The sequence below is a fragment of the Semicossyphus pulcher genome, unplaced genomic scaffold (genome assembly GCF_022749685.1).
Source record: "Semicossyphus pulcher isolate SPU_LCO1_2020_fin unplaced genomic scaffold, fSemPul1.0.p SCAF_9, whole genome shotgun sequence".
Classification (NCBI taxonomy): Eukaryota; Metazoa; Chordata; class Actinopteri; order Labriformes; family Labridae; genus Semicossyphus; species Semicossyphus pulcher.
Window position 1 is genome coordinate 26,456,934 of NW_027211770.1, and position 14,705 is coordinate 26,471,638.

General features: G+C 38.5%; 2 protein-coding genes across 3 annotated transcripts; one reads left to right on the forward strand and one right to left on the reverse strand.

The window, feature by feature from the left end:
* Positions 1-275: 275 nt before the first annotated feature.
* Positions 276-6,751, reverse strand: ubqln4 (ubiquilin 4). Its single transcript, XM_069656815.1, has 7 exons — positions 6,587-6,751; positions 4,797-4,948; positions 4,567-4,706; positions 4,193-4,455; positions 3,521-3,636; positions 3,076-3,247; positions 276-2,748 (listed from the first exon to the last, which is right to left on the reverse strand). The coding sequence occupies exons 1-7, from the start codon at positions 6,731-6,733 to the stop codon at positions 2,608-2,610; spliced, it is 1,131 nt and encodes a 376-aa protein (XP_069512916.1). The 5' UTR covers positions 6,734-6,751; the 3' UTR covers positions 276-2,607.
* Positions 6,752-7,564: 813 nt separating this feature from the next.
* On the forward strand, positions 7,565-14,190 carry LOC138584785 (membrane-spanning 4-domains subfamily A member 6C-like). Of its 2 annotated transcripts, none has more exons than XM_069657098.1 (7): positions 7,565-7,650; positions 9,063-9,257; positions 9,646-9,765; positions 11,886-11,942; positions 12,123-12,338; positions 12,622-12,744; positions 13,766-14,190. In XM_069657098.1, the coding sequence occupies exons 2-7, from the start codon at positions 9,081-9,083 to the stop codon at positions 13,829-13,831; spliced, it is 759 nt and encodes a 252-aa protein (XP_069513199.1). In that variant the 5' UTR covers positions 7,565-7,650; positions 9,063-9,080; the 3' UTR covers positions 13,832-14,190. The 2 variants fall into 2 exon arrangements, with proteins under 2 accessions (XP_069513199.1, XP_069513200.1); XM_069657099.1 differs by lacking the exon at positions 7,565-7,650 and adding an exon at positions 8,460-8,505.
* Positions 14,191-14,705: the final 515 nt, after the last annotated feature.

Here is a 14,705-nt window from a genome sequence, read left to right on the forward strand (position 1 = left end):
AAGTTTTATTTAAATTTTTGTACCATTTACTATTCAGCCTCTTGGAATACATTAAAGACAAAGACTTCTGACTATTTGTAATTTTGAAGCAAGCAAATAAAGCCGACCTCCCATTTGTGCATTTCTTATGTTATTGTATATTTAGTGTTTGGTTTTTCTTATTTTATTAATATTTAATAATATAAATGTAAGAAATCCAGAATAAAAGAAAAGACTAGGGCACAAAAACAACGAATATTCATTAGTTCATTTTACTTTGAATAGAATTGTGTACATTTAATAAAGACAAAGTATAGACTTAAAGTTCCTGGAATAATGATTTTGTTATTGCTTTAATTAACTAATAAAGACAATTGCACTGATGTTACATATGACTTTTCAGAAAAATGTGTAAAGACAAATGGAAATTACAACCAGAATTGAACTCAACGTAATACAGCAACAGATAGACACATTGCAAGTAGTTTATTGAATACAAAAAAGGTCTATTTCTGTGTACATAGGTAGATATACAACAACAGATTTCACAGATCATTATACAATGTACTGCAGAACTCAACATTTTATTTAGGCACTAAACTGCTTATTTAAAAAATGTAATTGTAACAGCTTTAGTTTGACAGTGATCAACAACTAAATAAACGCATTTCTACAATTTATATTAAGTAATTTATAAACACAATTAATCAGGGACTTTTTTCAACATTTTATAATTTAAAACAAGTCTTAATTTATTTACTTTTGCATTGTTGTAAAGACACCAAGTTGAACCACAGGCCACAACTAGCCAATAAGAGGTAGAGTAGGACGGGTTTTACCTTCACCATGGAAGGATTCATAGTTCCTCCTCCTGTTCAGACAGATTTCCATCCGGTCTGTTTCCGGTCGAGCCAATCAGAAATGTTTATCTAACATGGGGCCAAATTATTGCTGAAAATAACCAAGATGGCTGCCACTGAAGTTCTGAATCTGCCGTCTCATTGGTATATACAAACACTGGACCTTAGTTGGCATTCTGTACAGATATTAAGTGTTGGCTTCTAAATCATGTATTGCCACACATCCGTGTTTTATGTTGAAATAGAAGCCATATAATATATTGAATATTGGCACGTTCTACCTAGCCTAGCAGGTTCACGCTATGTTACACAAAATGCTGCTCAGATTTGGTTGTAGTGTCCAGATGCATTTTGGTCTGCGCCCTTTGAAAACAGCCATTGGAAATCAAAAATAAACGTAGAGGTTGCATACAAATTTGCTTTTTCGAGTTTTGGTAGGATGTAGGTTTTTTTTTAATTTGGCAAATTCTTAGAATGAAAAAATGACGAATAGGGAAAATCCATAGACTGTATAAAAAGATGGACGACATTACAGCTCCCTAAAAGTGAAGCCAAAACATTTTGAGTGCCCCCTGCTGACTGGCTGCAGTATAGGTCATAAAGCCCGCCTCCTCCATGTTAACAGATGGGACATGAGTCAAACTATAAAATCAAAATACACGTCAAATACATTTTTCTCAAACATGGTTTCTGTCATTATAGTTAGTTCTTATCATGCTGATTTACATCAAAGTGTTCATTTTTCTGACAAGTTTATTTTTAATTAGTTATTTGATGCTATAAAAAGAATGATTGACAGCTCTGTTGACAAATCTGGCTCCTGCAGCCAATCAGTTCCGGATTAGCAGAATGGAGGAGGAACGGCGAGAGGAAACGTAACAGTCAACAGTCATTGAAGTTTCCATATATGTGAACGTTAACCTCAGACCAACACAAGAAGCTGTTCTGCTGTTAAATACACCGGCATGTGGGAACTTTGTAATTTTTTTCCGTGTAAATTAAGTGTGTGTTTTGGTTGGTGGAAGTGGCTACGGCAGCTCCACCTGTCGATCTCTACTGCACAGCTCTGGCTCCAAATGACATCACCAGCACAAGATGGCAGCAGCTATCACTGGGGTTGCTTTGGCTTCAATTTAGTACAATGAGAGCGGATGGAGACGTGTCGTCCATCTATATATACACACAGTCACTGGGAAAATCCTGCAAATCCACAATCAGTCTGGCAAAACAACTCAATCAGTGGAAAAGTCTCTTCCCTCCAACTGTACATAGCATCACATCATCCAACCCTTATCCACAAACATTATATCCTTGGTCCTACAACCTGAAAGCTTTCACTTTCTCCACCTCAAATGTTTAGGCAGCAGTGCAACAACTAGATTCAGGAATGAGAAATGTTTGTATTATGTCAATAAATACCAGTAAACCGGTCAAGAGGGAAACCAAAACAGGTACAAACTAATAAGACCATCATCCAACCTACTGCAACAGAACCTTGATTCAAAACTCTTCCTTTCCACCCAAATACAATCTGTTAAAATTAAATAATGTAGAAATTTGTCAAAGAGCACTTGTTTTTACAGAAATCCTCTCCAGATGCACTTGCAGGAGTAACTTATTGGTCCCAGCGCATTAGGCATCATTTCGCAGTAGCCATTCACAGCATTTAGCAAAGGACAAATTCTGATAGAAAGAACTTTAAAATCTCCCATGACAGTCCCCATCTCTACCAGTCTTCTACCCAAAACCCCAGAATGAACTGAATGAGTTAGGCCAGCAGTCTCTCGATGGCGGCGTTGACGTCCCCTCCGGTAGCGATGAGTGCCTGCAGGTTAGCTTCGCGGTTGATGAAGCCCATGGCGCTGAGCTGCTCGAGCTGCTGCTGGAAACGAATCTCCGGAGTCTGAAGCTGTGAGGGAAGAGACGCCACAGGTTTTAAAGGTATAATTTCGAAGATTTTCATTTGAATAAATGTCTGTGAAGTCATGGCCTTTTAACACTTTTCCCACCTTAACTTGTTTTTATTTGTGTATTAACTCAAATAAGTTGTATAACCAATTAAAATTTAAAGGTTTCTGTGCTGAATTAAGTGTCAATTTTCAGGGCAGTTTTTCAGCAGTGAGCACACAAATGACGCATGTGAAAAGTTGAATCTAAACTGATGGAGCTGCAATATACTGTATGTCTAGACAACTATGAGGTACTCTTGTTGAAATTGCAATTAGATGATACATACTGAAGGCCCTCCGCCTGCAAACATCTGTAACATCTGCTGCATGAGCTGTTGCTGAGAGGGGCTGGTGGCTGAGAGGGGGTTGGCTGCTGGTGCCACAGAAGGAGGTTGCGGGCTCACTGGAGGGATGCTGCCCCCTGTGGATGGAGGAACTGAGAGACCTCCAGGAGACAATCTGGAGAGAGAAAGGAAAAGTGTAAATGCTAATCTCAGCTTAATATACAGTACTATGACTTTGAATGGCCACTAACAACACTTAACTATTAAATACTATTTAACTGCTCCTTTAAACACTGTATTGGTTTGAAGAAAATTTCAACAAGTTATTCAAAATGTTGGTTTTCTTTTTTCAAGATATAAATGATTGAAAGGATTAATTCAGAAGTGGACTGCCAGATTAAGACAAATATACAAAGTTAAAGGATTTGGATATTTAAGCTGCTGATACCTGGACATGAATCCTGGGGCTTCTGTCTGTAGGGTCTGCAGGCCCTGTTGGATCTGGATGAGGGCCTGCATGGCTCTTGGGTTGGTCAGCATGGACATAGTTGCTGGATTCTGTAACTGCTCAATGACAAACATGACACATAAACGATTAACCCAGTAAAGGACCCATAATCCTAATAAATGACACACTTTTCAAAAAGGTGCACACAAGAAAACAATTTGCATGTCTGCATAAATTCTCCATAGAGGATTTTAAACCCAGAGGATGCTCGCAGGGTTACTAAGCACCCACTTCTGTGTATACATCCTTTATTGCACTACTGCAGAATTGTTTGTTGTCAGCTCTTTGGTCTGTCAAGGGAAATAAGGATGATTTAAATAACAGAAAAAGGCTTGTTAATCGAATAATGGCCATCCGTATCAAGCCTCAAGTCCCAGAGAGAGAACACGATTCAGACTACATTCACTGTGCACCGCTTTTAAACTGTTCATCGATGTTGATGTGGTAAACAAAACTAAAGTTTTCAATTTGAACATATATTTTGCAACTGCAACAAGAAAAGTTTGCAGCATACAAATTTGATCAAGCATGAATCTCCCAGGAGCTACAGCATCTCATTGAGGCTGGTGTGACGTTTCAGGGCCCTAACATGACAGTTGTGTCGGCACTGACCTGTCTCATGAGGTCCGGGTTGCCGATCATGCGAGAGACGTCTGGGTTCTGGTCCATGAGCTGCTGCATCTGAGGGTTGCCTGCAAACATCTGTCTCATCAGGTCTGGGTTGGACATCATGTTCTGCACCATCGGGTTCCCCATGATCTGCGACAGCATCTGTGGGTTGCCCATCAGCTGGCTCTGCACCTGCTGCTGCATCTCCATCAAGCTGGATGAATGAGAGCCCAGACCTAACAGGCTAGTCAGATCACCAAGACCACCTAAGGAGAAGGAGTGGCAAATTACTTGAAGGTCTGTGTTGACTCACATGGGTGGAATGTGGCTTTTTAATAATATCTTCATAATATTCCAAATAAGGAATACACTCTTACTCATTGCATTAGCAGGTTGTGTTGGTCTCTGACTCGTGCCACCTCCTGTACTGTCTGCTACAGTGGCAGTAGTGCTGCTGCTGGTATTTGGAGGGGCTGCAGCACTGGAACTTGCCTGAGATGTACTTCCAGCTGTTGATCTTAAGAGAGAAAGCAACCAGGAAAAAAAAAATCTTAATAGGCTTGAGCTTTGCCTCTAACCCTAAACACTTCAAATGAATTGTACTCACTTTGGGGTGGTCTTTATTACAAGATGAACAGTCAATCCATCTTTGATACCATGCTGGTTTAAAGAATCACCATCCTTCAGAATCTTTCCAGCAAAAATCAACACCAGCTGGTCCAGGTTGGCCTGGAACTGGTTGGATACCTCCTGTCTGAACTGGACGAAAGAAACAAGAGCAAGCGAAAAATTATGAACCAGGAAAAGCCTGGAGGTCCCCAAAAGATGAAGCTTCTTCAGAGGTTTGGTCATGTGAAATATTATGAATGTGAAATTTAACAGAAGTACACTATCAACTGCATTATGATTTAATCACATGGTCCTGTTTTGAAGCAGGTTGCAGTGTCACAATACTTTTTTCCAACATGCAGAACACTTAAATAAATCCAGTAGTTATCCCACCATAGAAGTAGGAGACTGTGGTTTCTTTGTGTCTGTGCAAATACAATGAAACTGCCATCTATAGAGTTTACTGAAGGGGCAAATAATTATGGCCAACATGTCAATTTTTCCATCGAGGCCCTCAAACAGGTTATACGGGTTAATGCTCAAAGCAAACTGGTTTTATTTGTTAACTTTGCACAGTAGGGGTGGGACAAAATATATCGATATCGCAATATATATCGTCGTTCCGACTGGTGTGATACAATTATCGCATCGCTTGCGTCAAATATTGATATGATTGTCTTGCAATATATCATTTATCGCAGAATCACTGTATTGTGATATGATCATTATCATGGGCAACTTACGTGACTTACCCTGTGATCCCCACCCCTAGTGCACAGTGTCAGCAAAGAATTCCACAGATCAGGATTAGCAATTAGATTTACTTAGTCAAGTGGGCCAACACTTTGCCATACTGTCACTTGGTGAATGTGTTCAGATAACTGCAACCGGTATTATGGTTTACCAAGTGACCCTGTCAACTGGTGACTTTAAAAGGATAGCTGTCTATAACAGTTACATGTATCACTCACACTGCCCTGAAAAATGGAAACAAAGGCAACATGCAGTTGATCACTTCGTCTGACACCTACCCCCCACCAGCAGTTTCAGGCATTAAAAATAACTATATAGAAATAATCAATCTTGTCACTTGTCATATAGAGTGATCAGAATTAATTTCAGTCAGTTTTCATTTCATAACCAGCAACAAAACTCCTCACGGGAGATTTAAGTAGTTTCAACAGCAACTGAAAACTAGGAACATGACATATGTCACAAATAAAACACCAAAGACGAAGAAGATAGGTGTGTTATGACACAATTTTTTTTTCTTAAATTAAATTAAAAGGCATTGACGTAGACGGCTACGTATTCTCTACCCGCTTTCAACAGCGGCTCTAACAACGACATCAACAATGGTCTAAAAGTCGACAGTTAAAAGGGTCACTTGTCAAACCGGTGTGGGGGTTACTGAAAGATAGCGATCAGTCGTTATAAACTCTGTTTGTTAACGTTAGAGTCACGTTTAAAGGATCCAAGATAGCAACGCTAACGTTAGCTCTGATATGCTAACTTTGCTGTCATTTCCGTAATCACACAGATGTCTTCTGTCTTTGGTTAGCTTCAGTCTAAACATCGATTTTGACCCAGAAACAAATTTAATTTAAATTGGCAGACAGGAGACACGTGTGCCAAAACGAAAATAACCGTGATGTTACAAACTGATGCTGAACAACAGGTAAATAATTCACATTTTGCCCTTTCACTTTCACAGATTTGCGAGTTGTCGCTTTGTCATCCTAGCATCTTGTCAGTTGCCAGATATGGATAAAATGTCAGGTAACGCACCTGGGCGACAGAAGAATCCTCCAAAATTGTTATTTTCTTGTTTCCGTTGGGGGTTTTAACGGTTACCACAATCATTGATCCTTCAGGGGCTACATTTTCATCTTTTTGGGTATCCCCGGTGTGATCTGTGCTGCTGTTATCCGCCATAGTTGCAACTTGCTCTTCTTCTTCGGTACTTCCGGGAGAAATAACGTGTTGCTGCCACCTATCGTTCATTATTTACACAACAGCTTTTAGAATAACTTCCGGATTCAGAATCAGAGTCAGCTTTATTGGCCAGGTATGTACCATAGCATTAAACATTAAATATTAAACTAAAAACTACAAGCCTACACTAAACAATGTGGATGTTGGTTTTGCATAGTATTCATTCGCAGTATTCAGTATTCATGGAGAAAATCAGGTTCTTGACTCATACATATATGTGCCATGCTCAGCTGTTTTTTTTCATTGATATATCATACGGGTATTTACATTGGCTGATAAGATACACGATACTTCCACTAAAGAAATGCAAAAATATATTATATATCAGTGTTGCTGTTGCAAAGTTTGTCCACTAGATGGAAGTGTTTTTTTAAATTTTAATGTTCAACTGCAAAATAAGTACCAGTCATGATCAAAGCTCTTACAAAGACAAAAAACAAATGTAATGGGTTCGATCAAATGCTAGATTTTTGTTATTTTCAGTTGTCAATATCAACATGGGCTTCTGTTGTCGTCCATAAAAAGGTCATATTAACATATTTATTTTCTTCTGTGATTTTAAATCAATAAATTCAAGCCAGCATAACACCTGTACTTCATAAGGTTTCATGTAAGATTACAAGAGCCTTAGCCATTCAGATTATTATGTGTGATTCAGAGAGTCCGACATTTGCCATGAATTTCAGCTGAGAACAAAGGAAAGAGTTAAGTTCTTTATAGTTCTAGATAGGAGGAAGTACTTCTGGGAACAGATTGGTTCCTATCCCTCCCCTTTTCCAAACATTAACTGCGCAATACTCAGACTCAGCCATATTTCGTCGAATTGGTATTCAATCGTTTAGATTTCGCTACTACAGGTAAGTCTTTATTCTAAGATTGATTCCGTTTGAAAATGTAGCCAATCAGTATCTATATGAACCTATACTGCTAACGAATCGAACCCATTATGTTAAATAAATCGGAGCTTATAAAGTTTGTTTATGGAAATGTATTTCAAGTTTGAGTCCAAGAAAGGATTGTTTAAACTATGGGTCATTTATCAGGAGAACAGGTATGTATGGGGGTTAAAACAATAATTAAAAAAAAACACTTTTTAATCGGATTGAATACGGACGAGAAGCAAAAGATTATTTGTGCGTCACTTCTTCTTAGCTGCTGCCTAAAAACTGCTCAAAGGCAATGCGCCCCGTGCTGCCACTAGTGGTTGGAAGTTGTATTACTACAAAACTCACTGAAAATCTTATCAAAATGTTTTAATATATGACAAAAAAGAAAAAAAAAAAGATTTTTTTGTGGAGTAATATCGGCTTTTTTTTCTGTCTTTAATGTATATTATGAATTTTAACGCTCAGCTAATACAATATAGCTTCTGACTACTAGTGGCAGCACTGAGCGAAATGCTGCGCAGTGAGTGAGCAGAGCTACAGTCTGTGAGAAGGGAAGACGAAGTGCGACATACAAACAATAACATTTCGTGATTACTTAACTAAAACAATTGTGTATTACAGTCCATCTGATCAAGTCGTGTTTGTGCAAGACCACACCCAACCTGGCTTGACTTTAAGCTATCCTTGTATGTCGTGTTGGGTATGTCACGGATAACAACCTCATACTACTTCCGCATTATATCAGTTTTGTTTTCTCCTTTGCACAATAAGATGCGACCGTATTTCACTTTTTCATAGCAGTTTCGTTGTTTGATTGAGGTCAAGGTACACCTTTTTAATTTTAACAGTCAGAAATGTATGTGTTTTGCGTCAAGTTAAATGAAGGAAGATCTCTGAGCACTCATGTCGAGTGTTTGTATCAAGGTTTGCTTTTCAAAAGTTGTATGAAACAGATTTAAAACAGATCAAGTGGCTATTTAACAGGTAGGAGAAGCAGCATTCGGTAACATTGTGTTTTTACCAACATTTAACTTGAGGAAAGTTAAATCAAAGATATTTCAAATTTAGGCTATGTGTGACCTATTTAACGGATGCATTTGGAGAGATGCTGGATCAACTTATCAGGCTGTATGACATTACACAGACAGGTTTTTCTCTTACCCTTTCCTCACTGATATCATTGGGATGGATAAAATGAAACATACAAACTTAGCTAAAACCCACCAGTAGCCAGTGTCTGCTACACACACATGCTTCAGCCATTAAGTATTGTATTTTCTTTAAATTGGGCTCTCACAAGAATGATGAACTTATTTTTACGGTTAAAGAATCCGGCACATCTGACTCAGCAGATTTTAACTTTTCTCTCTTGTCTCTTTCAGTCTACAGCGGCGGGCAGGATGTCTGTGACCATGACCAAGGCTGATGGAGTCACTGTGCTCACTTTGACCTCTGACCCCCAAAGCACTCTACCTCCAATATGCCAAATCTTCAAAGGCCTTTGCTACAGCCCTGTGTGCTGCTCTGTGTCTCAGCACCTGAAGAGGATCCAGGGAGCTTCCCAGTCAGTACTGGGGGTGAGTTACAACCTTATGTGTTTAAAGTCGCTCTGTGGACTTCAGCGTTAAAGTTAATTGAACGTACCCTGCTTGGTTTGTTGTTATTTCTCACCACTCCACTCAATTTTAGCTTTGAGTGAATCATTTGTTATGGTGGAATAATTTAACAGAAACAAAATGTTATTCAGTTAAACATTTTCCCTCTGCCAAAAGCTGAGTTACTGTCATAGTCCTATTATACTGACTGTTACACAGCTCTGTACCTGCCTTGGATCTTCAGGTACAGTTCTGTTTAGATAGGGAAGCTTCATTAAGAAAGCACCATAAAACTAGGACAGAAGGTGGTGAAATAACCGTATGTCCTGTACAAGTGTTGGTTGTTCACACTGTGTTTGCTCCTCCACAGACTCTGCATATCATGGTTGGTTTGCTGAACCTCGGCCTTGGAGCGATCCTCATTGCTAGTGGCGCTGGCTCTTGGTGGCAAATGGATGAAACCAAGTTTCCTTTTTGGTTGGGAGGCCTGGTAAGCAAACTGATGTTTGTTTTAATTTATTGTGCTTTTTTGTCATAACCCAAATCTTAAGAAATTGTCTTTAAAATATCAACCGCATACAAGTCTCTCGTAAAGCCAGAGTAAAGTCAGAAACACCTTTATTGGGGCTGTTCAGTTGGTTGTAAGTAGATTCAGGTGACGGCTTCTCTTGAAGTGGAACATAACACATGTAAACATAACATGTATGACGTATGTATAACATAACAGTACAGAGTACTACACACATATTTCACATTGATTCCCCTTCTGTGCAAATAGATAATTTCTCACAACAGAGATATTGACTTGTGAGAGCAGGTAAAGCCCAGGTGGAACTAATAACATTAATATCCGCTCAGGTTTATTCAAATGTTTTGAAAAGCCCGACCCATGTATTTTACCAAGGACCCACATTTGGAAAAACTAAACAGGATTCAGCCATCAGAAATGTTAGTAACTGCACCTGTGCACGTCCTTTTATGCCTTGCAAACTGTGAAAATGATGATTTGTTTTTTTGATCAAATATTTTTTTTTATTTAAAAATTTGAATAAAGACAAGAATGTACAATAATACAACACAGACATATAATACAATTTGACATGAATCACATAAATGAACAGACAAAAAATAAATAAATACATGCAAAATTACAGTAGGATAAAAACCAAGGGCAAGAAAATAAAATCAAAATAATAATGATTAAAATAAATCCTCCCACCCCAGGGATCTCCAGGACAAACAAATTTGAGCCTAGATAAGATGGCTAGATTCTTTCTTTCAATTTTTCAGCTACCAACACCCCCGAAACCAATACCAATAAGACTCCTTAACTCCAATCACGCGAGCAGTGGACAGCTCCAAGTAAATAACATCTAGAAACGTGAGAGTCCAGTTGCTCAGTGAAAGCTTGTCGGCGTGTTTCCACCTCATAGTAGTTTCTTGGCCGCAGTAAGACCAGCAAAAAAAAGGTATTTTCTGGTACCCAGGAGCCGGTAGCCTGAGACATATTCACAAGGGAAGCAGTTATAGAATTGGGCATCATCAAGGAGAATATATCTGACAACTGTGAGGAGACCATATTCCACAGGTGGGAATTCCCAGAACATATGTAGAAATGTAACCAAGAGCGACAGGAATCAGCCAGAAGAACCATTCTGGGAGTAAGGTAGGTTCTGTGAGCATAGTTCAGATGGATTTGCTGGTGGTCAGGGTTAGGGAGAGGCCAGCAGAACATTAGCCCAAACAGAATCCCAGTCAAAATCAGGACTAAAATCTGGGACATCTTTTCTCCAAAGTTTATCTAAGGAAAGGTCCTCATAAGAGGACTCGACAGGGAAAGTATAAAAGATAGAGACAAAGTGTGAAAATTATCTATTGTAATAATTAGTGATCATGTTCCGTCTAGCGCAATCAAAGGGTCAAAATGTTAAAACATCCAGTGCTTTAATTTAAGACTAACTACTTAAACAAAATAGCATTCCCATCAGCCTCAACTGTGCTTTGTGGGCAATGCTAATCAGTTAGTGTAAGCATGCTAACACGCTAAACTAACACAGTACCTGCTTAGCATTACAATTGTAAGCATGCTAGGTTACTGAGCGACCACCACAGAAAAAATCCTCCAAAACTCTACCAGCTTTTGCGAGTTCATAAACTCTGTCGCCAACCTTCATAACGTGGAAAAGTTTTATTTTAGTACATTATTTTTTCATGATTCCAAATGCATTCTGTTATCGTTATTATCTTAAGATTTTTTTTTTTACCTTTATTTAATATGACAGTAAAGAGAGACACAAAATATAAAGAGACACGCACCAAAGGGCCAAGGGTCAGAGTTGAACTCGGGGCCAATATGGCGTGGACTTAGTTGCTGTGTATTCTTCCAAATTATCCATAGAGGCTGCCAAAGTTGACACAAAATGAAGGGTCCTCATAGTGTCTTTAATCTCTTAGTTCTCAGGTTAAATTAAAAGGAGCCTGAGTTTGAGAGCCTGAGAGTTACCCTCTTGTTGATCAAAATGTTGTTCACTCAGTCATAGCCATTTTGCTATCAGTGTGTGTGACAAAAATTAAAGTTTAAGGTTGTTGTTTTTTTTGTCTCTTCTCTAGTTCATTTTCTTCGGTGTCATGTGCATCCTGTCTGAGAAGTGCCCCAGCCCATGTCTGGTAAGCATTATAACATCCTCTTCTTACTCTTCTTCTATTGGCATCTTTTATTCTTCTGTTTCTCAAAGACAATAACATTGAGAAGACTTTTTCAAAAATCCATGACTTTGCTGCATGCTGTTTGTTGCCTTGTGTGTTTTTGTGTTATGTGCAAACAAACTGACAAGTCTTGTTTTTCAGGTCATGCTCGGTGTGATGCTGAATATAGCAGGAGTTGCTTTCGCCATCGCTGCCATCGTACTCTACAGCATCAACATGGGATCTATTCATTTCTGGTGGTCGTGTGAGCGTAATGAGGATTATTATTATTCCTATCGACACAGTACTACGCAAAGTCCATCTCCTGATCAGGAGTTCATTAAGCAGAAATGTCTCGAGAGCCGAGAACTGACCCTGGTACGTGTGGGGAAAATGTCATCTGGGCAGTCAAAATAAAAGTTGTATAACTGAGAAGTGGAAAATAGACGGCTTTAATTATCTAACAAAAGTTTTATTGTGAAGAACCTCTTATAATTATGTTACAACAGGCATCACTCAGTAACAACTAATGCATAAAAAACAGTGATAAAACTATTTGTCACTAAATTAATTACTCAAGACAGAGCAAATCATATTCAGTGCAAATTAAAATTAAACCAAATCATTTAAATCTAACATCGTTTCTTTTGTGTCCCACCAGATGCTTTTGAGATGCGTCAATGCTGTTCTGATTGTCCTGTCAGTCCTGGAGCTCTGCATCGTCATCAGCTCTGCTGTTTTAGGGATCAAGGCTCTGAGAAGAGGAGTGAAGAAAGAGGACAAGGTAGATCCTAGTGTTTAACCTGCCGTTCAGGAAAGGCTCACTGAACACAAAAACTGAATTAGGTTTAAATTATGACTTTTTGTCATAGTCATACTTAAAAATGTTGCTTTAAGTATTTATTTCCAACGACTTGTCTTCTGTTGCTTTGAAATCCTCTGCACAGTGTTAATCAAAAGTGATAATCTCGAAGATTTTCACTTAAATAAAAGTCTGTTAAGTCACGACCTATCACCGAATGAGGTAACACAATGGTGACTGAGCCGATGGCCCGCTGATGAAAGCCTTTGCATTTGTCTTTATGCATATTATGGACAGTGACGCGTTTTCCATCAGCCAGCAGTGGTTGGTCTGCCAGAGAGGGTAGGCGGAGCTAAACGGCTGCTTTTCCGGTCTCTGCAAGTGTTGCGAGTAAACAGTAATCTACTATGGCTGAACAAACAAAGAAAAGATCAACTTCAAAAAAAAGTGAAAATCCAAAGAAAAGAAACAAATTTGACGCTCAGATGAAGACAAACAGTCTAAAAACGAAATCAAGAGTAACAACCGGAGCCAACCGTGGACGTCACACACGCAACACTGCCTGGATATCTGGGAAGTGTGCTCCCGTAATTACCGTTTATCACCATAGTTGCCGCCAAAGGGAACGAAACTGAGATCTTCGAGATTACAACTTTAAAGGAATAGTTGGACATTTTAAATGAGAGTTGCTGGTTGTTGAATTTTGTTACACATGGACGAAGCCAGGCTAGCAGTAACTCCCTGTTTCAAGCCTTCATGCTAAGCTAATACATTGCTGGCTTTAATTTCATATTTAAGGCTTTGACTTCATATTAAACATAGCGTGGAAATGATCTCCACTCTCAGCTCTTGAAAAGAAAAGAAAAGCAAAGAAACCTCCATCCTGAAATGTGGAACTATTCCTTTAAGAATTTGCTTGTAAAGACATAAACACAGTTAAGTAGTTAATGAGTGTCTGCACTGTGTGAACATGTGTTATACTGACATTATTCTCCTCTTTTAGGGCTCTGCTGATCCAGAATGCTACAAACCACTGCTGGAGGAAGTCACCAGCAACCCTGCAGCCTAAATGGAAATTAGTTACCAGGAACTATAATCCTGTGCATATATACCACTGACTGTGCTTGCTGATATGTCATGAATTACACCAATTCAGTTTGTACTATCTCTGCCAAAATTCTGCGACTTTTCCTACAATACATATTTGCACTTATATTTTAGAGTATTTTTGGGTATTGTGTTCTGCTTTCCATTTTTTTCCTATGTGCTTGTTTATCATGATTTTCTATTGATTTATGTGCCTTATGGTCATGACGTGTAGCTAAAAGGGAGGTTTCTGCATGTGTTAGACATTAATGGACTAAAAGCATTTCTGATTTTATTTTACAACATCCAGTAATCTTAAAAGAATAAAGGAATTAAAAGGAATGACTGCTGCATGTCTTATTTTTGTTTATATCTCTGCTGTGTACTTGATACGACAATTTAAAGCATGTAATTGAATCGCTTAATTAACTAGTTGTGCTCTATTTTGCCCATTCAAGGTGAAGGTAGGCTAAAAATATAAGAATACTGTGATGTAATTTTCTTTCTAAAATAGGTATAAACTGAAAACCCCTCGACTTCTGGTCATTGTGAGTGTGCTTGTAAAACGGGTTGCATTGCCATTGCAGCTATACCCATTATAACATATAACATATTGGACTGTGGTGGCTGTGGCAGCATGATCACAATGAACACTGGCACTGCCTACTATCTTCCAATCTGTCATCTATTAGCAAGTCATATGTACTTCGTCTATTTATTTCCTGTGTTATGCTAGCTATGTAGCTATGAGTTTTTTCAGATTAGTTCCTATATGTTTGATGTTTCTTTAAACACAAAATATAAATCAAACACAATTATAAATCAAAATTCTGGATGGTACATTTAGAGAATTATGA